The sequence below is a fragment of the Protomyctophum bolini genome (genome assembly GCF_963924005.1).
Source record: "Protomyctophum bolini genome assembly, chromosome: 7".
Taxonomy (NCBI): Eukaryota; Metazoa; Chordata; class Actinopteri; order Myctophiformes; family Myctophidae; genus Protomyctophum; species Protomyctophum bolini.
In genome coordinates this window covers 34439340-34465094 of record NC_137868.1, presented here as the reverse complement: position 1 = coordinate 34465094, position 25755 = coordinate 34439340, and the positions used below count along the sequence as shown (strand labels likewise).

The window sequence follows — 25755 nt, the reverse complement described above, 5'->3', positions numbered from 1 at the left end:
AATTTAATTTCAATTGTGCAAAACACAAACTAGAGGTGTACATACTACATAGTTGAGGTGGTTTTGCCGACAGCGTGACATACTGTATGTATCCGTACACAGAGAGACTGTCTCAGTCGAATAGTTTTTTTCAAATGACAACTTTTATGGGAGCGTGGTGGTGTCATCATCTTCTGGCGATCACGGAAGCCGCCCAGACAGCTGGGCGCCTCTCTGCTTTAGATGACTTGTGGAAGTGAGCTCCTTTTTATCCCCCAATGGATTCCGTGTCACCTGAATGAATCACCAGATGTTACCGGTGTGTCTCACTACTTTGTTAACCTTTACACATGGGATGCTTATTCAGCTTTCCTTTCCTGTCTCTGTTGTTGATGGGCACCGGGAAGACATATCATGCTGCAGGTGTTACAAATGAGGAGACCTGGGTGTGCACGCTCACATACGTGTACACACTTTTGAGCACATATACAGTAGCTGATGGGATGGGGGTGGGTAGGGTACATGGGGCTGAGCCGGCTCTTTTAATCACCCCGTTCTCCTTTTCTTCTCCCTCTGGCCCTCCACTCATCTCATTACAGATGGGGAGAAGCTGAGAAGTGAGGTCTGCAAGCATGGACCTCTGCATGAATTATTGATCCCTATCTTTTCCTCAGACTCATTGTCCACAGTCCCTGTTGATAACCTTTACATGAAAGCGCAGAGGCTAACTCCCAGCCATTTATACAGTGTGGGGGAGGGGGGATCGCACACAGAGACCGAGATAAATCCTAGTCGTGGAATTGAACCGTTCATAGGGGTTTTCAAAATGTCTACCTAATGGTCTGCATGGGAAATTTGCCTGCATCAGCAGATATAGTCACCCTTTCTGTAATTGCAGTCTAATTGCTTAAGTTCCTCACTAGTCCGGTAGAGCTCCAGTGCGTATCATATTAATTCCGCAGCATGCTTAAAGTGTGCCATTGCTCATTAGGCCCTTGCATATTTAAGCTAAAAAAATATCAGTTTTTCCAGCACTGTCTGTAGGCTAGGCGATGATTTCAAATTAATATTTCTTCATTGTGAGCTGTACAACAAATCAACAATGTGTAATTCTGTGTTATGCGGTTTGTTTAGAAATATAAATATCAGTTTTGATGTATTTTTGGCTTATGGCCCAGCCCTAGTCTGTAATGCAATGCATTATCGAAAGTGACAGCTGTCCGCAGCCGTCTATAATCCATTATAGACAGTGCTGTCACAATCAACATGTTGACTGTGTCACGGGCTGTTGCTCGTCTCATTCCCCGTCTATTTGAATTGCACAGTCAGAGGCCACATAATAGAGGGCATTTAGGTCTGCTTGTCCGTGCCTTACTGACAACTTGAGGGCAACTTGATTCTGTGATGCTGAAAATCTCATTATGTCCCTCTGTTGTGCATGTGTGTGTGTGTGTGTGTGTGTGTGTGTGTGTGTGTGTGTGTGTGTGTGGCAGGTCTGAAAGGCTCAGCGTTGTACCTGGACCCCCCCTAAAGCCACTGAGCAGGAGAAAGAAGATTCTGCCAAGATGTTCAGCACCAAAAGGTCAGTGCAGTGTCACTTTTAATCTATTTTGTCCTCTTCCAAAAAAAGGAAAATCTCGGGGCACTTTGAAATGATTTATCTATTTTGTATGCTCTTGAAAAATAAAAATTTGAAATGATTTCCTCTGATAACAGTCGGCATTTCCGTCTCACTGGCACAGTGAACCCTAGAGGGTATAGGGGCACAGTGGGCGGGCGGTGGACGCCACAAATGTAACATCCAGACTTGCACAGTGTACTGCCGCTCCGATGCACAGTACACCAAACATTGGCACAGAGTCCGGTCAGGGGTCTGCTGTCAGAATAGACACACCAGGGGCCACATCAGGGGGCCACAGGCACACTGTTGCTCCAATATAATCTGCACCAAACTTGGCAAAGTCACTGTTCAGGGGTCTGCCATGAGCACAGTCACTCAGGGGCCTTGTGTGGTGTCGCAAGCTTGCAGATCGGCTATTTGTGCTACTTTTGTGTGGTACTGTAGTATGACAAAGTAGGACATTCATTTACAAAACCCGACAAATTCTCAGCCACATGATGCTATTATGGAAATGAACCACTCAGCCATGCCTTGTGATTGAGAAAAGAGGACCACGTAAGCTATTATTGCTCCTTTTCCAATCTTTGATTGATGTCCTTGATATGTATGGGAAATTTTAATTAAACAATTGGTTAATTACTCAACGGTATTAATCAAATTCAATTAGATTGTATTCATTGGTTTATTGTAATCGTGTAAACATGTCTAATGCGTTTTACTGCCAAATCCATCAAAACAAATTATTTGCAGCTCCAATGATTCTATAGAAAGCTACTGTACAGTAGTCACGTGTGGCTGGGCATGGAGACAGAGGAGGTCAGGACAGTGCTTCTCAAGCTTGTCAAGGACCCTAAATTAATATGTATTTGACCACGGACGCCATCAGAAAATGTTTGTGCTAGGGACCCCAAGAAGAGAAGATTTGGGTTAAACTTAATTCATTATTATTCAACATTTTCTGAATCCAAGTAACCCCTTTACCACCACATTTTGCTTAGAAAATCAAAAGTCCAATCCAGTTTATGTCAGTATGGGGAAATGGCTTATAAAAATGGCAAAAAAGAGAGGGAGAAAATAAATTGGCAGATCAACAAGATCACAATGCATCTCAGGCTGGTAGATTGCAAATTAAATTAATTTAAATTAATTCCTTCAATTTGGCCCCTGGTGGCACAGCCTCCACTTTGAAAACATGTGGTATGTGCATAATGCATAATGGCATAATTCAGGGGAACTGGGAACAGAAATGCTATCATTTTCCATGTGTAGATGATGGGTATGTGGCTCCATGTTGCAACATGTTGGATCCATCATAAGGTGAGTGAGAAGATGATTAAACGAAGTAAGATCTCCATTTTCAGGGAGCTGGGTCAGCACTTCCTACACTATGATACGGATACACACATAATCATTGTTTATAAGCTGCCATTTTGAAGCCATTCACATTTTTTGCTGAATGTGGTACAAAGATGTTTTTTCATCCCCCTCCTTCTGCTAAACTGCTGAACGAGACAAAAAAAGAAATCTGCTGTGGAATTTGTTTATCTGTCAAAGTCTGCTGTGCTGCCATGGCGGCATCTGTGGGTTTTTAATATTGGTTTTTATCCTCACGTTTCTCCCCCAAGTCTCCAGCACCAGCAGCTTCATCTGCATACACTTCGAGGCTGTAATTAAGTCTTTCATTAAACTTTAATCAGTCCAATGTCTTGACATAGTACTTTACTTTAGATTTTATTGGAATGGAGTTTGGAACGGAGGCGAGAATAATAAACGTGAACGCTTCCTCTGAAAAGCATCAGTGGTAAATAGACGTACGTGCCTGTCGTTCAATTTAGTACACCCTCAGTGCCTCTGTTATGGATGGGCAGTGAGCACTGCATAGACACAGCTTAATTGTTTTTATACAGACTCTTTAAAAGGTAACTAGAGCACTGTTAAATTGAATATTTCATTGTGGACAAGATCATTTCATGAAATGATTTTCAGTTTGGGGACCTTGTTAAAACTTGACCCTGCAACGACTGCCTCTGCCATAACTGACATAAATCTAGCTCTGAGCTCTGCAAAGGGGCCCCAAGAGAAATTCTCTTTGAGAATGATATTTTTCTGTAATTTATATCTATTTCTGAGTGCCAAGCAGGGAGGCTTTTTAAAGTCTGAAGACTGGGGAGATTGATAGCCGGATTCACTTACGTTCCATGGATTTCTTTTGTCACATCTCTGGGCAGTGCTGGCGGACACTACAGGCCAGCAGCCACTGAGCTAGTTGGAGGCTTGGATTGAGGACATGGGCTCCTGTCCCATGGTCCCAAGTAGACATTCCCAAGGCTACTTATATCCATTTCTTGCAAAAGATAAACTGTGTTCTAACCCATTTTAGACCTGAGGCTGAGTCTAAATATACCTTCTAAATCCTTCTAAAACCTGAGGGTTCCCGTCTTGAAAGGAAAAAAACCTGTCCTAAATAGGCCAATAAGACCAAACCATCCACATGTTGAACTAGGCTGAAGAGGTGACTGGCGTCCCCTAAATTCAGTATCAAAATCAGTGTGAGTGTAAACATTTATCCTTGCAGATAATGTTTTGTTATTTCAGTCAAAGCAGCACTCTGGAAGTCTGGATTTGGCTGTGTGTGGGCTATCCGTGCTCACTGAACCTCTGGGCTCTTCGGCCTCATTATTCAGACATCATCTGGGTGCACCCAAACCTGTCATCATCTCCAGTGAGTCCTGAAGACGCTTTGCAGCACAACACCACTTCAGTCTGATGCTGGGCTCGCAGTTCTGGGTGTCTCTGTGTTTAGCAACTCATCCCAGGGCTGTGCAGCCGCTTGCCATGGTTTTCGGTATGCCACAGGAAGCTTTGGTTTCCATTCTTGACTGTTATATATATATATATATACAGTATATCAAGCTATATAAACTGTATACTTGGTTGATTTCGGAGAGGCATGGGACAGGTGCAGGAAGGAAGTGCCATGTGCCAGCAGCAGCTCCCTGTCTACCAGGGACAGTGTGATCTTGGAGAGACTTCGTGAAGCTGTCATGGCCGGACCGGTAATTGCTTTCAGTGGAGTCTGTAATGAAAATTACCACAATATGAGGTTGGACTCATTAGTGGAGCATGGTAGTAGACCAGATGAGGCTGTTGGCCAAGTCTCCCCACACAACTGTGAACGGTGAATGCCGAGCTATTGTCTGGCTGTGAAATGTGCTCAAGATACAGCGTGGGAGGCCATTTTAATGATACATGATGCAAAAAAAAGGGCTTCCACTGGCAGCTGGTTGTTTCTTCTTCAGACTGACAGGGTGACTCATCCAAAACAAATCGCAGCATAAAAGAAAGTAAACCGCATCATTATCGCCATTGCAGCGCTACCTAAACAGCGTTTTTGACCCCAGTATGTTTCTATGCCACGCATGACATGGCATACAATGTCCTGCCGGCCCTCACCCGTGGTAAAATGATCAATATGTCCCTTCGTGGTGGCAGTTTAGCTGAGGATGACACAAAAGAGATTATAATCTTAACAACATAACGGATTCGACACTGAACCCCATACCGATCGTGACCTTCATTAAAAGTAATTACCATTGAGCTGTCGATCGACATCATGGAGCCCTGCACTTGATTACTTATGTATGCTGAAGGAGGGGAGGAGAATGGTCTCCAGGGAGCAGCAGAGTGCATGCTGGGGATGTGTTAACCCCCTGCAAGGGTCTGACGATCCAATCACGATGAACAGACTGTTGTCCTGACATCTCACTGTGACCCGTCTTTGTCTGACCTTGAGGAAAATGTGCTCCAGTGTAGGTAGAGCCATGAAAGTCAGACTCTCTTAGAAGGCCTGGCGTTAAGGTGGGATGTTTTGGGGTAATTGGAACGTTAAAGTCACAGTTTCTTGGTGTGGGGGATGCTGCTTAAAAGCTCCTCCACAGCGTGTGGTTGGACTGCACCGCACCGAGCAGAGCCAGGAACAGTGAGGAGCGGGGGACAGGCTGTGTGAGTCTGCATGAACAACGTAGAGATAATCAGCCTCCTTGCTGGCGAGGTCCCAGATAGACAAGGAGCCGGGCTCTGCACTGCTTGGGCAGACTCTGCAGGCAGCTGCAGCAGCAGCATTTACAATACAGCAAAAGTGCAAGGCAGTGGGTCTTGGGGGACATAGGAAGTGACAGCATTAGTAATAGAGCCCGAGGACTGTTAAACTTTAGCAGGAAAGTGATGAGTGAAGAGCTTTCTGCTGAGGCAGGGAAGTGGAGATATCAAATGTCAAGGGACACATTAATTCTGGGGGACCTTAGTGATCCTGAGCAGAGATGAGGGGAGGGTACGAGAAGAGTGTAATCTGTCATGGACATGGTCCCTATGGACCAGTGCATAATACATGTTTTATTTATGTGAGAAGAAATCTTGCTTTAAGCTAAATGGTGTGGAAAGTTTCACCATTATGTTGGAGGGGGCCAAATCCAACCACATCAGCTCGTCACCAAGTGTTGAAATTCAATGTTAGTTACGCAATTCAATCCAATGTATCTGAGATATCTCCATATCCCATGCAACCGCACACGTCGGCTTCTGAGCATTATGAAAGCCTTGTAAAAATTGTTCACTCTTACCTCTCTTATCGATTGAAGGCAGTAGGTTTTGGCTCCAACGCTCCATTGATTTTGCGGGCTGTTAACGGACAGGCTGTGAATTTGCTGTCGGTGATCTGTGGCAAGAGATAAACCATCTATCACCTGGCCTCTGACAGTGTTCTCACGTGCAGAGTGCAGACCTCCAGCTGAGCATTAGTAGGCACCAGACCTTATGTGCATGGATAGTCCATCATTTATGCTGTTGCATCTTCATTATGTGCACAGCCTTTTGCAGGTTTCAACTTGAATATGCCATGTCAACATCATGTCTTTGTCCTCACAGAAAGATTATTTGACTGATAACATTTTTTTTATCTTGTCGGCACAATTATTTGAAAACGTAGATTTTGATTATTATTACAAAACATACATTAAGCACTTCAGCACAATATATATAGATCACCATTTGAAAATAGCCGATCAAGCTCACAATGCATCACGATGTGATACTAAACATTTCTAACAAAACGTTGGTGTACTCAACATGTCCGGGTTTACATTCTAGCAAGTAGACTATGATGTATTGTGAGCTTGTAGATCAGTAGATCTGCTATTTTTACATTTGAAAACGTAATGGAAATGGGACATTCTGCATCATATACTTTTACCTTTGGTACTTTAATAAAATTTTGATGCCAATACTTAAAGTAAATTTTGAATCCTGTGCATTTACAATACATTTACTACAGTATTTCTACATTGCAGTATTGATACTTTTACTTAAGTAAGACCACCACTATCCATTATTAATATGACATCATGATCTATACGCTGCCTAACTAAATCAATCATCATTGGCCACATACGGTAGAAGCAGTCCAGAGCTGTGACAGATTTGAATATGAGAACCAATCAAAGCACACGTGTCAACACACATTGAATGGAGTCACATTAAGCATACTAAAGGGCAGACCTGATATGGTAGAATGTAGTGTTCTACACTGTGGATCAATGTACAGAGGTTGAACGTCATCTAGTGTTTTCACTGAGACTCGGGTGGGTGAAAGTGAGCCTGCTGGCCATGGTCACCGGCTAATGAAATTTTGATGCAGCTGTATTTAGAACTATATTTTACGGGATTACTTTCCAGTCTCCATTTCCAACATCAAAGAAAAGCTTTCACCACTGCTGAGGCTTGCAAACCTAGCTGCACCAATTCGTGTGTGTGTGTGTGTGTGTGTGTGTGTGTGTGTGTGTGTGTGTGTGTGTGTGTGTGTGTGTGTGTGTGTGTGTGTGTGTGTGTGTGTGTGTGTGTGTGTGTGTGTGTGTGTGTGTGTGTGTGTGTGTGTGTGTGTGTGTGTGTGTGTGTGTGTGTGTGTGTGTGTGTGTGTGTGTGTGTGTGTGTGTGTGTGTGTGTGTGTGTGTGTGTGTGTGTGTGTGTGTGTGTGTGTGTGTGTGTGTGTGTGTGTGTGTGTGTGTGTGTGTGTGTGTGTGTGTGTGTGTGTGTGTGTGTGTGTGTGTGGCGCTTCACATCACTCAAGGGCTTTTAACTGATCAATTCTAATCGTACTTAATTTTTCCTCCTTTTCCCCACACTGCTGGGTTAATCTATTACGTGAGGTATGTGCAATGAGTTTGTACATGACATTAGAATAGATTATTATTACTTTCATCAGATGTAGGCCGATGAGAAATGGAACAGCCAGACCTCCATTTAGAAATGATTCTACACCACTTTAGCTTTACGCTCTTATAATTACGGTATTGCTGTTGACAGTTTGGGAGAGAGTTGCCCTTCACATACTGCATTTTGTATTTCAGAGTAAGCATTTGAAAGGCTATTTGTCTTTTGTTGCTTTGGGCTTTAATGTGTCAGATGTGCTTCTGCATTGATGGGGGGTAGTTATATTCTATAGATGTGACTGTTTTCTTCTTCGTCCATCTTCCTAAATGTGTGCAGGTTGTTTGTGTGATTCGTTAAGTCAGTGGTTTCCAAACGTTTTCAGGTCAAGGACCCCCAAATTGACGTATTAGCCCGCAGACCCCCATTTGAAAAGATATGCCAGGGAGAAAAGAGAAGTTTTTACGGCTCTAGCAGTGATTCTCAACCCATTTAATTTCAAGGACCCCCAGTTTGACATGCATTCGTCTACGGAGTACGGACCCCCATGTAATGGCATTTCTATCTCTGGGACCCCCAATTTATACAGTAAAATCAAATTTTAAATGAACTCTTGAGAGTGTACAAATGGAACCAAATGGACCCTAACTGGTCCATATTTGGTTCCATCTGTACACTATCAGAGTTACAGACCCATAAGGGTCCATTTTGTTCCTAATTATCATTTAGCTGGGAACCCCCTGGAACTCTCTCAAGGACCCCTAGGGTCCCACTTGGTCCCACTAGGGTCCCACACTAGGGTCCCACTTTGGTAACCACTGGGTTAAGTCACAGTGCACACAAGGGATGAAGTTAATTTCTTTTTGCTGCTTTCTTTAGTTTTAACCTTGGACTGCCACCCCAATAGCAGTGCCTTCTGCCAGCTCTATTCATATTTATATATATATCTCATTTTAACGGGGCAAGCATATAGTATTAGACACCCAGTCCTAATGGTGGCGGTAACTTCACCATTATGCTGATATTGACCGAATCTGGTGTCGTCGTTTCCGGTTAAACAGACGTAAACTTCCGCTAGCTTTCTGCACTGTGTTACACTGATCTGTCCCCGGTCCCATCCGATCATTGTTTATTTTCATATCTAAGTCAAATTAAGCTCTAATCAAGCCCCGAATATTGAGCAGCTACGCACATAAAGACCACATGCACGCTCGCACGCACGTGGTCTTTATGTGTAAGGAAGAGGGGTACTATAGGGGGCTGCCATACTGTGTTGTAGGCTCAATATGTCACCTCCCCCATCACATTCAGTACATCCTGTGATCTTTTGTGGCCAGATGTAATTTTCTCGGGTCTAGTTGGACTATAGTAAATAATACAAAAATAAATCGCTATACAATTTTGTAAATAAATGCATATTTAGCCCCATGTTCGAATGCCCCCGCCCCCTGTAAAAATAGCTAAAATCGCTACAACGAAAGAAAGCAGCAAATTAAACTAAATTTACACTCATATTTCACTTCCTCTAATAACCTAAAACATGAACCTTGATTGAAAAAAAAAAACAAGTTGTCCTTTTAAGGTTAGTGACACATTACTGTATTTCTGTGAACATCCCCTGTGGTGCTTTTCTCTTAACCTTTCCCTTTGTCCTCTCTGTCTCTCTCTCGCTCGCCCGCGCCACACACACACTTCCCTCTCCCCATCTTCCACTCTCTTCCTCCAATTCTCTCTCAGTTTCTGTCCCTCCGTGTGCATCTTTGTCTTTCTCTCCTGGCTGCTCTCAGGGTAAGGGCAGTGTAACAGCTGGTCGCCCCCAGGGGGACCGGTGACCGGGGGTGAACACCTAGGAAGAGTTCAAATTAACGCCTTATTTCATTACTCGCATTCAAACAGCCAGCAGTAGCACCTCCCAATGTCACCCAGAGGGTGAATGTTGTTCAGCCAGGGGAAACAACAGGAGAGCCTTTTTGGATGATATTTATTATTTGAGTTATTGGACGACATCATATATATATTTTATTATTATTATTTTTAAATTATACATATTTTTAGGGGCATGTCATGTGGTCTACCTGCACAGCCTTTGTGATTGGGCACTATACTGTAGGTGCACATTTTCAAAATTCTTGAACATTGCATAATTATTGTGAAACAATCAAAATATAATTTGTGTTTTTATAAGTGAAATGTTCTCAAATCGAATCTTTTAATAAAGTAATTATTTATTATGATTTTTCTTTTAAACTTTTTGACAAAATATAGGTCAAACGTCAGCAATTATTGGTCGAGGATTCTCCAAAATCCAACATTGAACCCCAAATCTAGCATCAGTTGGGCTCTAGTCACAGAAATGGCAATGGAGAAGTTTATGCAGCAAAATACAGTGTGACTAGCAAACATTTACATTCATGGATGCTGGGAGCAAGGGTTGTTTATTTAAACACTATATTTTAAAAATCACACCCGTGTGAACCGAGTGGTGCAACTCCCCTCTCTCTCCCCCCCCTCCTCTCTCTCTCTCTCTCTCTCTCTCTCTCTCTCTCCCCCCTCCTCTCTCTCTCTCTCTCTCTCTCTCTCTCTCTCTCATTAGCAGGCAACAGTGCAGCACTGTCTCTCTCTCTCTGTTTCTGCATGGCACAACAGCGCCCCTACTGGTACTCGTACTGGTGCTCATTAACGTTAATAACCACACATAGGTGAACCACACATGGGTGAACACGGACATTGCTGTTCCTTGGAGTGGTTGCACCACTCAAAAAGCTATTTATACAGAATACCCATGTTCCTTCTATCTCTCTCTTTTCTCCTGATGTTTTATCTCATACGTTGAAAGTTATCACTGTAACTTTAAAAGTGTAAAAAACAAACCAAAAATGTGTTTTACTGTGCTGGTCCAATATCATGTGTTGTGAACAGATTGCGACATCAAAAGCGAGAGAGCAACAGAGAACACCTTCGGGCTGTTTAATTTGTTGAGCACGGTCAATTCATCGCGTGAAGAATACTGGGCAGCCGCTATGCCCTGGATCTGTAACCGTGCTGTCTTTCTATGTCCATGCTTTCCTCCTTGCAGATCGAATCATTCCATATATTTATATAAGGACAGATTAGGCAAAAATGCTTTCAACCGGCCAGCCGTTTAGGAGTGGGATATGGACTGCGTGCAGCTCATCTCTCACTGCCATTGCATTGCATCTATAGTACCTCCCAATTTGCTGACTGCTGTGACATTTCCACAGAAAAAGAACTAAAGGGAATAGCCGAATTTAACGGTTGGACTGTCGCTGCTTTTTTGTGATTTATGTGTTCTTAGCTCATCCTTTATCTGACAGTCCCCATTTAAATATGAATAATGTATTGTCTAACGTGCCCGTTTTTCTAATGTGGGGTTCCATTTACAGCCCATTGAGATGTATTAGGAGGCAACGTGATGGTCTCAAAGACAAACGGCAACCTTTTTGTCCAGGGGAGATTGTCCTTTTCCTGAAAAGACCCTGACTCTGATTGATGAGTCTGAAACAGATTCGTTTTGAAGTCTTCAAGGTGATATTTTACAATAACTGCCATATGAGGCAAGCTCTCTGCTGGTGATATAATGTGCAATAGCAGAAATACTTCATGTGGACTCTAGTAATAGGATGAAATGACATTATCTACAGTACCATAAAGTTTCTGAGGTTGCTCTGCTTATTGTCCAGTGTTGGCCATGTGGATGATTGAGCCCCCCACCACCCAAAAAAGCCCTGGCAGTGAAATTCTATTGAATTTATAACCCGTCCATCCACTAATGCACAACCGCAGCAACCGCTCTCCAACTTCCAAATTCAAGTCCTGCTACTAGAGAGGTACTGTAGGGCAAGACAGGACAGAAATCAAAGCTCATAGTGAGCAGGGGGTGGCGTGGTGCAGTTACAACAGGTGCCACTTCCACTCGGCTGCAGAGAAGGTTCACACGAAGGCTATTGTATGTAGCGCCAACGACATGCCAGCACTCAGCCTCCTACTCAGAGCAGCTGACTATGCTAGCTCTCCCTTTTCGCCTTTACTTCAACCCCAGAGTCACATAAGGAAAGTGGCCTGGCAAGCTGAATTGATTTGGGTTGTTATTTTGTTCCAGCTATTGTCAACGTTGTGTTGAAAGCTGCAGAAAAGGGAGATGAAAACATCCTTCCATATTGCGCATGCCAACCTTCGTCTGCGTAGCCCTTTAATGTGCAGATTGTTTTCAAGTGCTCCGATGATGGCTGTCAAGAGCGTGCAGAATAAAGGGTCCATATTGTGTCTGCTCCTCGCAGAGTTCAGGCAGTTAAACATCATCCTCTCTCTTTTATGTAGTGATGAGGCATATTCATCCTGATGTAAAGACAGGTGAAAAGGTACAGGCAGTTAAACATCATCCTCTCTCTCTTATGTAGTGATGAGGCATATTCATCCTGATGTAAAGACAGGTGAAAAGGTACAGGCAGTTAAACATCATCCTCTCTCTCTTATGTAGTGATGAGGCATATTCATCCTGATGTAAAGACAGGTGAAAAGGTACAGGCACAAACACACCTGCTCAACAATTCCCGCTCACAAAATCTCTTCCCTAAAATCCCAGTGAAGCATCTCTAAATGATTTGTGGTACATCTCACAGTACACACATCTTTTAATGGCATCTTAAAATCACCTTCCCTTCTTCCTTCATTCTCTCCCTGGCTGTTAAAACCCAACTGTTGTCCAAACTTCTCCCAACCACTGCGGGTGGTCTTCAAGAGACCCCCAAACCTGATAAACATGTTGGTGAGGTCTGATTGTCCACCTGACCCCCCATCCACTGCACATTCCCTTTTGAGCCCCCTGGAACCAAGCAATTATACATTATAAATGGTGTCATTTCACACACACCAAGAAATGATACCACCCACACACAGGAGCTGCATCAAATATCGGAGGTATAATTTCATGTAAGACCAATAGACCATTAACGTCATCTGTATGTCATCATCTGTAAATGCCCTTGGGGGCTTGCATATATTTGCAAAACCTCTAGAGCTCTCAAAACTAGAATCACGGAATGTAAAAGAACAAGAAGTAACATCATAAAGTCCTGTTGCTTTACACAGTACCAGATGAAAAGCCATTGAATTGAATGTCCCCCATGGGATCAATACATCTATCTAAGGGATCAAGCTTCCCTGTAAAAAATATAATTTACACAATTTTGATTGCGGAAATTCTATATATATAACTTCTTATTTTTGGCACATTTCCAGATGGTCTGCCAGTGTAATCACTGGTTTGTCCTGCAAACTGTCAAATGTTATTTATTATGTTGCGCTGGCTTGGCAGAAAACGACCCACTGTCAGAGAAATAGTAGCCACTTGTCAGTTGTCTCGAAGAGGCAATAGGTCAAAATGTTAGTAATCTTTTTTTTTTTTTAATCAAGATAAGATTAGTTTGTCTTTGTTTTCAGACCAGCGATAGACAATGTTAGACATAGTGTTGTACTAAACAGAACTAACTTGTTCTGTGAGTAGGCGACTGCAGCAATTCTGTATCACAAATGACCCTATGTCATGGATCCCAACCCGATTCCCTGCAGTAAGAAAAAGAGGAAAGGTGGAATTGAAAGGGGGTTTAGCTTATTTTAAATTGATGGGTAAATGGATATCTGAGTATTCTGAGCCTCCAGCGTGACTTGGTGTCCAAAAATATGATGCTGCTGTAGCAAGTATCGATAGTAATCGATAACGCATCCTTTTAGCCAAATCCCTCTCATGTGTGCATCGGAGTAATTTAAGTCAAAATCTAGGAAATGTTAGTTAAGATTTATCCCCGATAGACAGAATGGTATAGACAGATAGTATACTGTAGATATTGAGCCCATGGAGAAAATTCAATAAAGATATCTCTCCAAGGGATATAAAAAAAGCATTTTTATCTAGTATATTAGGATTTGTTTTTTAGAGTAATTACACAATCTTAAATGTAGTCACACCTGCCTGTGACCAAGCTGTTACACAGTAAGACACTTTGTCTTAATTGCAGTTTGTAAAGGACTTGACAGTCTGGAGTGATAAAGTGCTGTTGTGTGACTGTCAGTCTCTACACAAAATAATGAGCTTTGTTGATTATATGTGGAAATGAGTAGATGTGACTATTTCACAGAGTACACCTGTGACATGAAATATATGGAATTGACTTTTGCTAAATGGAAAATTAAGCCCCTCAGCCAAAGTTGACTATGATTATGGTTGACAGTACACGCATATATGGTCAGAATATTAACCTTCATCAAAAATGGCCAAGGAGAGTCAAAGCTTTGTGAATGCCACATTGTCCTTCTGCCATGTGGCATGCACATGATTTCTCACAAACAAATGCAAGGAAAAAGTGTTCACGGATGCCTTGTGCATGCTTATGAGGATTGTTTTTTCTCAGAGCGTCCGTCTCATAAGTGCTTGAATCTTCACCGGGTAATGTACTCTAATGAAATGCACCTCTCTGACCGTTGAGCTATGAGCTCTCCGGGGACTGATTGCGGGTTGTGATTTGTTTACAGCCTTATGGCGCTGATTAAATGTTGGGCTGGTTGTTCTCCAGCACTGCAGCTAAATTAAAATGGGAAGGTGACATAGTGGTTGTCATTTCCAGCTTTTGCACGTCAAACTCCAGAGGAGATATGCTACTGAGTCAGTCACACCTGGTTGCTCACTCGGGGGTAATGTCCCCCTGTATTATACCAAAAATGACAAACTGGCATGGATTTTCTTTGAACGGCTATCTCTCGACTTCACTCTCCAGGTAACTACCCTGCTGAGCCTTCAACCACATAACATCAAATAACAACACATTCCCTAAATTGAAATTAACCTCTGTGAAAGCCAGGGAATTCCCTGCTATACACATGTTTTTGTCGGATACTAGCTCACAATTTTCACATGGATCTCTCTTGAATAGATGTTTAAGCACTAAGATATTTTTTTTTAACTTTTAAAAGTATTGGCTTATATTAGGTTGTTTGTCTTTATTTACTGGGACATATAAACCTACAGCACTAGCCCAGTAGTACTCCCCCAGAGGTGAAACTCTGAAACAGCCCTCACACTCCTGTCTCGGTGGATCTAACACACACATGGACATGCCAGCATCATATTGGCTTTCACTGGGTTTAGCCTGTGGGAAATTGAGACATCCATATTTGATGTTCTACTCTTTTTTCTTTTTTTTTGTCTCCACCAGGATGAAAGCATGGGGATAGAGACAGAGTATGTTTTGCACTCTGTCCGTGTGTGTGTGTGTGTGTGTGTGTGTTCGTGCGTCCGTTCGTCCGTCACATTGGCCTATTATAGCGCCATTAAGATTAAGGCTGATTTATATGTGCAGATCTGCCATTTTCTGTGCGTTACACACCGCACAACCTGTGCCCCAAGGGGCACTTTTTCTAGTTTCCTTCTTTCTTTCCCTGAGATCTGTTTATCCCCTCTTGCTCAAAGAGAGCGATTGCTACCATGCAAATAATCCGTTTCTGATATCATTGCTGTCGGGGGGGGAAACCTCATTATGTCCAAATTGTTACTTTTAAGTATTCAAATAAAAAATAGAAGATCTACAAGCGTTGCTTGTATGACAGAAGTACAGGTAGGGCATTCATTTATGATTTTTTTTTACAGAGATACAAGGTTTCTGCCCGACAGCAACGTTGAGGAAGTCTTCAGTGTTCTCCACAGAAGCTCTCAAACCTGTCGTGCGTGAATATGACAGCATGGTTTACAAAATGTATGAATCCCATTTAAAGAGCATGTAAAGCAATTTACTCGGCGGCCAACTCCAGCTAAGCGAGGAATTAAATTGTCTATATGGCAACACAGCTTTGCAAATTATTCTGACCAATAGCTTAACACGTTACAGAATCATTGTCTGTATTAATGGCCCATCACTCGATAATGTTGGTGGTTGACAGCTTAATAGACGGTGAGATTGGTTGCTTTGTGGTCATTAATGGTCAGTTGTACATACCGTACCTTAGTATAGATTTTTCTTTTTCTAAATACATGTAATTAGTGCCTTCTTTCCAAGGAATGGAGGATAAATCCACTTGGAGTTTGATGGTGAGCGTGAACAGCTAGGCTTATATGACATACTAAGATGAAAAATGAACCGAGTGGTGCAACTCCCCCCCGCCCCTCCTCTCTCTCTCTCTCTCTCTCTCTCTCTCTCTCTCTCTCTCGCTGTTCCTTGGAGTGGTTGCACCACTCAAAAATACAGAGAGGTCACATCAGGCAGAACATGACTCACTATTCTGTCTCTTATCCGTCTCCCTCACTCTCTTTCTCCAATGATGCTTTTTTTTTTAGCTACATGAGAAAACTACAGGATCTTTCACACATACCTTTGGGGTGTCTGGTCTTCTTTGATGTGGAATACGTTCTTTTTTTGCAGATAAATGAAATGAGATAGTGAAGTATTTCTTCTTTTTTGCAGTTAAATTAAATGAGATTGTGTTAGGAATGGATCCACGTGACTACTGTACAAGCACATGCCTCAGTATTGCAGTCACAAGATGATGACGATGCCACTAAGATTACTGCTGTGAACTCAGAATCTAGGGCCAAGTTAATCGTTTCATATAATTGGAATTCTGTTATTGACTGTCTATGGTATAGTAGCACCAGTGGTCCTTCAAGATCCCCGTTGACTGACACACACACACACACACACACACACACACAGACACACAGACACACACACAGCGCCAGTGGTGTTCATACAGCAGCTGACAGTTTCTCTAACCAGACATGATGAATGATTGGTTCTCTGGGAACAGATGCTTAGAGCAATGCAGTCAAACCAGTGATGCTTTTGTTATTACTGCCATTCAATGGCAACTTTTAATGACAGTAACGCGTTACGTTACTGCATGCAGGCTGTTTTACCATACGCATGTCCCTGGACTGTGAAGAATTTGGCTTTGTGAGCGACTGAGTGTCTACCATCCTGAGAGTTATGTAGTCCTAAGGACTATTTTTCAATTTGTTAATTAGATATTATTGGATAAGTATTACCATAATTAACCTACTGTAAAACATGGAAAAAGCTGTCTCAAACACTCAATTACAGCAGTTTTCACCGTGGACCCATTGTTTCCATTTGTTGGAAAGTACAATGTCAACAACTCTGGCTAATGCTCCAGCCAGTCTGTCAAGAGGATTGTGTTATTTATTATTAACTCTGGCTAATGCTCCAGCCAGTCTGTCCAGAGGATTGTGTTATTTATTATTATTATTATTATTTATTATTAACTCTGGCTAATGCTCAGCCAGTCTGTCCAGAGGATTGTGTTATTTATTATTATTATTATTATTATTATTTATTATTAACTCTGGCTAATGCTCCAGCCAGTCTGTCCAGAGGATGGTGTTATTTATTATTATTATTATTATTATTATTATTATTATTATTATTTATTATTAACTCTGGCTAATGCTCCAGCCAGTCTGTCCAGAGGATGGTGTTATTTATTATTATTATTATTATTTATTATTATTATTATTATTATTATTTATTATTAACTCTGGCTAATGCTCCAGCCAGTCTGTCCAGAGGATTGTGTTATTTATTATTATTATTATTATTATTATTATTTATTATTAACTCTGGCTAATGCTCCAGCCAGTCTGTCCAGAGGATTGTGTTATTTATTATTATTATTATTTATTATTAACTCTGGCTAATGCTCCAGCCAGTCTGTCCAGAGGATTGTGTTATTTATTATTATTATTATTATTATTATTATTATTATTTATTATTAACTCTGGCTAATGCTCCAGCCAGTCTGTCCAGAGGAGTGTGTGCTGCTTTATAGAAGCTGACTTGTGCCAACCGCAGGCACAGCTGGCTCGGTCTGACTCTGATGTGACAGGGGGATACACTCATGTTTTTTTAGAGAATAGCCCATGAGCAAGAACACTTATTTTTAGCCAATGCACTGTCTGCAATGTTCATACCTACTTCACTTGATGGTTTGGCACCTGCCTAGGTAGCTCTGGGGTTTGTTTTGATGGGGGAAAAACATTTGTTTTTGTTTGCATACGGTGTGTAGACAGATTTCAGTTCTGGTGTTGGAAATTTAACAGCAAGGTCAAGGTTACAGCTGCACAGTAACATGATAAACAACAATAATAGGAGAAAGAATCTACACGGTACAATATACCCTATTGGCCTGAATATAAAACAGGTTTTTTTCCCAATGGAAAAGGGGTCGTATTTAGGCATGTAACGATTCACTCAACTCACGATACGATTCGTATCACGATATGAGGTTCACGATACGATTTTTCATGATATTAAAACAAAAAAAAGATTACAGTAAAAAAATACCATTTTGTTTTTTATATAATTTAACTCCACCCCCTCTTTTTCCACAAAATTAGTCTTGAAAAATGGGAGTGGTCTTATAATCAGAGTGGTCTTATATTCGGAACAATACGGGTACATTTATTTGTCAGCAAGTGGAATGCTGTGAAAGTGGCCTGTGTCTGTGTCATTGTCCTTGGCTTAGCATGTCCAATGCAATGTACTGTAGCAGCTGCAGATAAATGAACGGGTTGTCTGAAGATGCCATAGAGAGACGCTGTTATGTCCGTGTGATGCCTGATTGATCATGACGCACTTGCTGTCAGCACTGATCCAGCTACAGTATATAGCCCTTGTAAAGACTGTGACAGGGGGTTGTGGTCGTCGCATGATAGCAGTGTGGTGGTCATCAGCGTTTCTCTCGGGGTCACCCTAAGTTCGATGTCATGCAGTGGCAGTGGAAGTGTGCAAGACCCAAGCCGTCATGACCCATAACCGTCATAACAGTCAGAAGATACTGCAGCGTCAACTCTGCTTAGTGGTATTAACATTAAGGCTGATTTATACGCGCAGATCTGCCATTTTCTGTGCGTTACACACCGCGCAACTTCTCTTTTACATCACGGCGATTAAAATAACTCCAAATCCTTTGGTTGTGGAGATTACTAATGTAATAGGTAACCAGTTTTTTTTTGTTATTTTAGTATGCACTTGGGATCAACCAGAAGATTTACCCGCTGCTTAAAAGCATGATTAAAGGTTTTATTAAATCCATTATATACTGGACAGTGGGGGTGTTTTGACCCCTAATTAATTACTGCTAAAATATTCTCAATTATGCCCTCAGGTTAACTGAGGTTAGGCCTCTAATGACTGTTGTGGAGAACGTGTGCACGTGCGCATGCATGTGCACGTGCGCAGATAATCTCGCAAACTATTTGGTGGATCATTGTCATATTTATCGTGCATGCCGTAGATCTCAGTTCCCAAATATGTCAAGTCGTCAGTGACAACTACGTCATTTTTGTGCATTACAGTAATTTTCACAGAGTGATCATTATGGGATACACATCTAACGAGGCCATGGACTGGAACTACCCAATCAGGCACAATCTGCGTTGATAATCTATGCACGTATGATGTAAGAACATACATTTTTCAGTGAATGACTTAATCACACCAACATTATTCTTGGGATGTAGTTTCACACTTGGTGAATAGGACTCCGACCTACTTTCTGTCTGTTTAGAGTCAAACCTGTAGTATTAACTCCCCAACACCTTTCGATTGCATAACGTCCTCTCACAACAAATGTGGAGCAGCAAAAATCCTGACACATTTCAAATTGCAACCTTCGATTGACTGGTGGCCATGTAATTTATGAAGGTACAGTACACTAAAGTACAGAGCATATACAGGGAGATGGACGGTTCGCACGCAGGCAATTGCCTTTTCATATTCCACATGATATGGCGTATCAGTTTTATTTATTTGTAGAAGCAGTAGTTTGGTGAATCAATACTTAATTTAAAAAAAAATCACGCAAAGCATATTATATTTGCCAAGTATAAAGACGGAACAGCTGAAACCGTTTCACAAGAACCACCATCAACGAGCCATGCCAGTATGTGCATGCCGGGCACACACAGCTTTGTGTGTATAGGCCCGCTATTGCATAATTCTACTCCAGTCCACAGAGACCCCATTAGATTCTATACTACAGTATGTTTGCACTATAATATTGTGCCTAGTAATGACAAAATTCCAAACTAATTTCTCAATGTATTGACTGTAAAGATCTGTCTCCATACAGCCTGTTATTCTCGTTGTACCGTAATGATGTAATTACAGTACTTCATTATGTCCCTTTCCTTCACTGCCTCATATCTTTTCATGCACCCACAACCCCAAAACACTGTTATCAAATGCCTCAGACAGACGGACAAATAGATGGAGGCAGGGCTCTGCAGAGCAAACCTTTTTATTTTGTGTATTGTTTCTAAGATTCAGGTCAAATTAGGCCTAGCAGACTAATACCTTTTTTCCTACATGCTTTATTGTCTCCACCAGGCCGAAGGCCGAGAGTATATTTTGCACTCCGTCCGTCCGTCCATGTGTGTGTGAGTCTGTGTGTCCGTCCGTCCATCTGTGGACAGCTAATCTCCGGCACCGTTGGCTTGATCGCAGCCATAATCTGCACACACACTCCCTGAATGCCACAGCTGAACCTCTGCCCCAAGGTTTTCACATTGGCCTCTTATAGTTCCACCAGGAGGCCACTTTGTGTAAAACAATTTTTTGGACAATACACCTACAGATTTGTGACCAGATTTGACTGAGAGCCTGCCATCGCGCAAATTCCAGCTTTTCACCAGAGGAGAAAAACTTCCCCAAAATGAGTTACTGTAATGGCACAGGCAGACTCTTCACATACCAGAGCATGTCTGAAATAAGTGTCAGAGCTGAAATCGACATGTAAATATGAAATAAATGCTTAAACATGTACCGGTAGCTAGGTGTAATGTTAGAGACCACATAAGTGAACCTTTCAAGCCTGTTTTCTCAACTCGCTGTTTTCTGCAAGACATTACTCTTTAAGCCATATCTCCAAAACTGGTTGGTCAAACTGAACAACCAATATGTCAATTTGAAGCTATGATTCTTTCATATGACATGAAAAAGAAAAAATGGCAGTGCCTCAGTCAAATTTGGTCACATTTTGTCCAAACATCACGTGAATTGGTACACGGTCTCTCTAGAGCCATTCAACGAAACGGGTCTTTCAGATTTTTCAGACTTTCAAAGTGCGCAGGAGTGCTCAGTTTCAAACAAAATGCCGCAAATCATGAACACATCGTGTGATTTCCGTGAAATTGTGCACACACATTCCCGCTAGGCCGTGGAAGAAATGCCACTGGAACATTTTCAACTCAGCCTCATGGTGGTGCTATAACTGGCCGATTAGTGCACAGATCTGTGTAAAACTTTGTATGCACACTCCCTAGAGGCCAAGGAAAAACCTTTGCCTGGAATTTTTCACATCTGCTCTTTATAGCGCCACCAGGAGGCCGACATATGTAAAACATATTTTCTAATAATACTCATTCAGATTTTATCCAAATTTCACGCACACATACACGGAACACATGCTCTCCATAGTCATGTGATCAAGACGGGTTTATTTGATTTCTCATAATCCATCCTGATTGGCTACGATTGGCTTCTAAAGTTTTCAGGAGTAGCCCGCTTTGTACCCATTTTGTACAAACCACAACTCCTAGGCTGAGGAAGAAATGCCACTTGTAATTGACAGTTTTCAAATCAACGTCATGGTGGCGCTAACTACACAAAGTACAGTAAGCCCAGCATCTGTCCATAAAACATGTAAAGGAGAAGACACTTTTCATGCGGCCTTGCTATCCCTGACATGTTTGACATTTCAAACTAACACTAGTACAGTAGAGTCATCTCGATTGCATAATATGCACTCCCGGGCTGAAGGCCCTAGGACACTAGGCCACAATTATAATGAAAGGTCATTTAGTGTAGTGGAATATGGTGCAGCCACTCCATTGCATACATAATTCAGGGTAACCGCTCAGGGGTGGAATATATCTTTCTGTTTCCGTTTGTTAGCCATAGTGCAACTCAGACCTTGTTTTGAAATTTAAATAGAATTAGCTCCCGGATAAGTGTATTCTGGGAGGAATAGACTACCACACTCCTGGGAAATGTGTTTAGCATTTATGTCCAAGCTGTCAGAATGAAATTGGTGAGTAGCTGTGCAATCAACCATACATTCTGTCTCTATACCTTGACAATCTGGGTTGTTTTGTTTTTTAGAACATTTTAGCTGGAACAGTATTCTGGCCAATTCAGCTCCGAAAGTCTGTAGATCTTTTAACCATTACACAGTCATTAATTGAATACTAAACAGTCATTAATTGAATACTAAACCATCTACTTAAATACGTGCGTGTGTTGTCTGTAAATTATTCAGTGATTTCTGCTTCTAATGAAGATTCATGTCTCTGTGTACCTTGGAGAAAGCACCCACGGAGTAGTGTAGCGTGCGTGCGCACTTGTATTACTATACTTGTCATGGCCAAATGTCCCCACAAGTATAGTTAAATAGACATTGTATAAATATAAAATTGCCGTTCTGAAATGTTGTCCTCACAAGTATAAATATAATAATAAACGTGTGCCTCACTTGCATAAGCAAAGATGACTCTGTCTGTCGTTATGCAGGCAGTGTTGACCTGGTTTGGCATCATGAAGAAATCCTTTCTGAACATAAAACTGATAATACATTTCAATGCAGAGTGAAACTGTCTTTTTGTCTCCACCAGCCGAAGGCATGGGGAGAGTATGTTTTGCACCCTCCGTCCGTGTGTGTCCGTCGGTCCGTCTGTGTACAGCTAATCTCTGGCACCGTTAACCCGGTCGATGCCAAACTTTGCACACACACTCCCTGGATGCCAACGATGAACCTCTGCCTTAAATCTTCCAGAACGGCTTGTTATAGCACCACCATCAGGCATCTTTTCACATTTTAACTGCACCGATCTGCGTGAAACGTTGCATTCACACTCCCTAGAGGCCACGGATAAAGCTCTGACCTGCATTTTTCACATCTGCCTTTTTTAGCGCCACCAAGTCATGTGATCAAGACGGATCTGTCTGATATTTCATATTCCATCCTAATTGGCTAACATTGGCTTCTAAAGTTTGCAGGATTGGCCCATTTTTAACAAAAGGCCTCAAATCATCTAGCGTGTTTTTCACGCACTTTCCTACTAGGCTGAGGAATAAATCCCACCCTTTTAACATTGGCCTGTTATAGCGCCACCAACAGGTGGATTTTTGCTAAACAATCTTTGGGAAAAAATGCCTCAAATCATCCAATTGCATCAAAGGCGTAAGAAGAAATGGCACCCTTTTCACATTGACCTGTTATAGCGCCACCAGGAGGCCACAATAACCTGACCTGGCCTGGTGGAGTCCTGTGCCCCGAGGGACACTTGTTCTAGTTTGTTGTTTCTCTCCCTCTCTCTCTCTCTCTCTCTCTCTCTCTCTCTCTCGCAAGCATGCACGCACGAACATATGTACACACACACACACACTCTCTCGCTCTGTCCTTCATTCTGCCTGTGTCCTTGATCTTTCCCCACCCTTCCTCCCTCTCTGCTGGCCTTGGCCTTTCGGATTAAAATCCTGTTCTTCCCCTGTTCCCCCTGCCACGGCCTTTACTCAATGCATCACTCAGAGAGGTGGGGTGAGTGAGAGAGAAAGAGAAGGTGTGCAGGGGGAGATCGAGAGAGATAATTAATATAAATAAATGCAGAAAGGTGGATGAGGCAAGCAGGGATAGAGGTAAGAAGAAGAGGTAATCTAAGTACTGCAAATTCTTTAGCGTGTGCTGCCCTGTGCTGCTGGTGGCGCTAAACGAAAAGCAACAGGGATACATAGTAGTGGCCCGTCTGCTCATTAGATTTTGAGGTATTGTATGCAATTGGAAGTTTTGAGGATGGTGCTGGAACAATGGCCATTGAGTTACCAAAACCAGTAGAGGTCTTCCACTGGGGAGCAATCCAGCCGGTCTAGTTTACTAGTCTCTAGTTCAGTTGTTGATTGATTATTTTTTTTATCTGACAAATTATTAAGTACATGAAAAGGTGACTACTGCATCACTAGTTAAACTGACTTTAATCACACCCTTTGTCCAATGATGCACATTTCTTCTGTTGTCTGAGTATAGACCAGGTTTGCTTTCTTACAACTCACTCAACTAAGTATTATTCATGCCCAGGCAGGTAGATCAGTATTCTGCTGGGCTTGTCTGTCAGGAAGCCATTACAGTGCACTGCCATTTTTCACCCTGAAATATCATTATGTGCCTCCCACTACGCAACGGGTCTGAATACCGATGGGCCAGGTGGCGTTTCATTACTGGAATATTTCAGGACGACTGTTGTTTCTACTACCCTAGACGACCTCTCTGTTCGGCTCATCTAGAGTCTCATGTCATGCATTTTATTCAAGAAGTTCTCAGATTTGTATCCAGTAAAAGCAGCAATACTAGATTAAGTCTACCGGTACTTAAAATGGGAATAGCGGATAATAAGGAAGTTCCATAATAGCGGATAATAATACATACATACTGTACATGGAAAATGCAAAGAAGAAATTGGCACGTATATGCATATGATTTGGTGTTTGGAGTGTCTCATTGTGTACCCTTTCTGGTGTAGGGTACTTGAATTCCTTGAGAAATGGGTGGGATTCATATTGCCCCGAGATGGTCCCTGGCAATAATGCTGGCATAACTAAAAATGAATTCACCATTATAAAAGTTGGACTTGTTACAGCTGCCAGAATCCTGCTGTGTATTTGGAAGGTTGCTAGAACACCTGGGTTTAAAGGTGATATAGGCAAGTTTCCAGTGTTTGTACACAGAAGGTGTTGTTGTTGCCAAACAAATTCAAACTGAGCCACTCCCCTGCACTCCACCCACCTCCCCCCCTCACATCGTCACTCTGAAGAACCCGCCCCACGCACTCCTCCTACCACGTGTATTTGTGTTGTCGTAAACCGCGCATGCGCGCGTGCACGCATGCACGGACGCGCATGGACTCACGCACAGGACACGGACACGGACCTGCAGTGCATGCAGAATCATCGGTGGAAATTTATCGGCAGCATCAGCGTAAAATAATTAATTTCATCGGATACCTGATGAAATCATCGGATACTGGTCTAAAAGATACATTCCCAACTCCGCGTCGCTGGATATATCCATGGTCCTCGATAGCCTCTCCTTCAACGCACGCCATCGGGGAAACGCGACACCCAGATTTACTCTGGTTTTGGATCGAGCTCTGTCTGCCACACGTTTGCTTTCAAAAATCTTTCTTTTCTTTGGTAAAGTCGAAGCGTCCGCTGACTCCGCCATGTCACGTTATTTTCTTGAAATGGAAACGGAGTGAGGGCCTGGACCGGTGATATGCGGGCTGTACCTGTACGCACCCTCGCGCTGTGATTGGCTAAGACTCCGCGTCACCCCCCACACAGACCCTCCTCCCAACACACTTCCTGACGTCCCGACACATAAACAACAGTGGATATAAACAGATACAAACACATAGAGGGAGACAAAGGGAGAGTGTATGTCTACAGGGCAGCAGCTCAGCATCAAAATATAGGGGAAGATAGAGGGAATAAGGCCACAAATATAGATAGATAAATATTTTGATTTTTGGCTGAAAACTTGCCTATATCACCTTTAAAGAGTGGAATGAGGAAATGGTTAACATTACATCATATGAATACATGTGGGCAGGGTGAATGGAGAAAATAAAATGAAAGAGACATGGGATGGATTTTGGATCTATATGAATATAATGATGGAACCAAGGATTCCTTTCTTTGTCTTTATTCTTCTTATTTTTTTTATTTTTTTTTAACACAATACATCCCGTTGCACTAGGCGGGATTGTGAGGCCTGCACTGGCAGCGGAGGAGCGGCAATGGGGTTGTTTTGATCCGCGGAATGTAAGAACGGAGGAGAGAGAGCGACGAGTGCATTTTCCGGCAACGGCATCAGCCCGC

General features: G+C 42.3%; 1 protein-coding gene across 3 annotated transcripts in view; it reads left to right on the top strand.

Moving 5' to 3' along the window:
- Positions 1-25755, top strand: part of oxr1a (oxidation resistance 1a) — a 159340-nt gene that overhangs the window by 15445 nt on the left and 118140 nt on the right. For all 3 annotated transcript variants that reach the window (XM_080769116.1, XM_080769114.1, XM_080769113.1), the window contains exon 2: positions 1473-1561. In XM_080769116.1, coding sequence (XP_080625242.1) covers positions 1545-1561 — 17 coding nt within the window. In that variant the 5' untranslated portion in view covers positions 1473-1544. The remainder of the gene's footprint in view (positions 1-1472; positions 1562-25755) is intronic.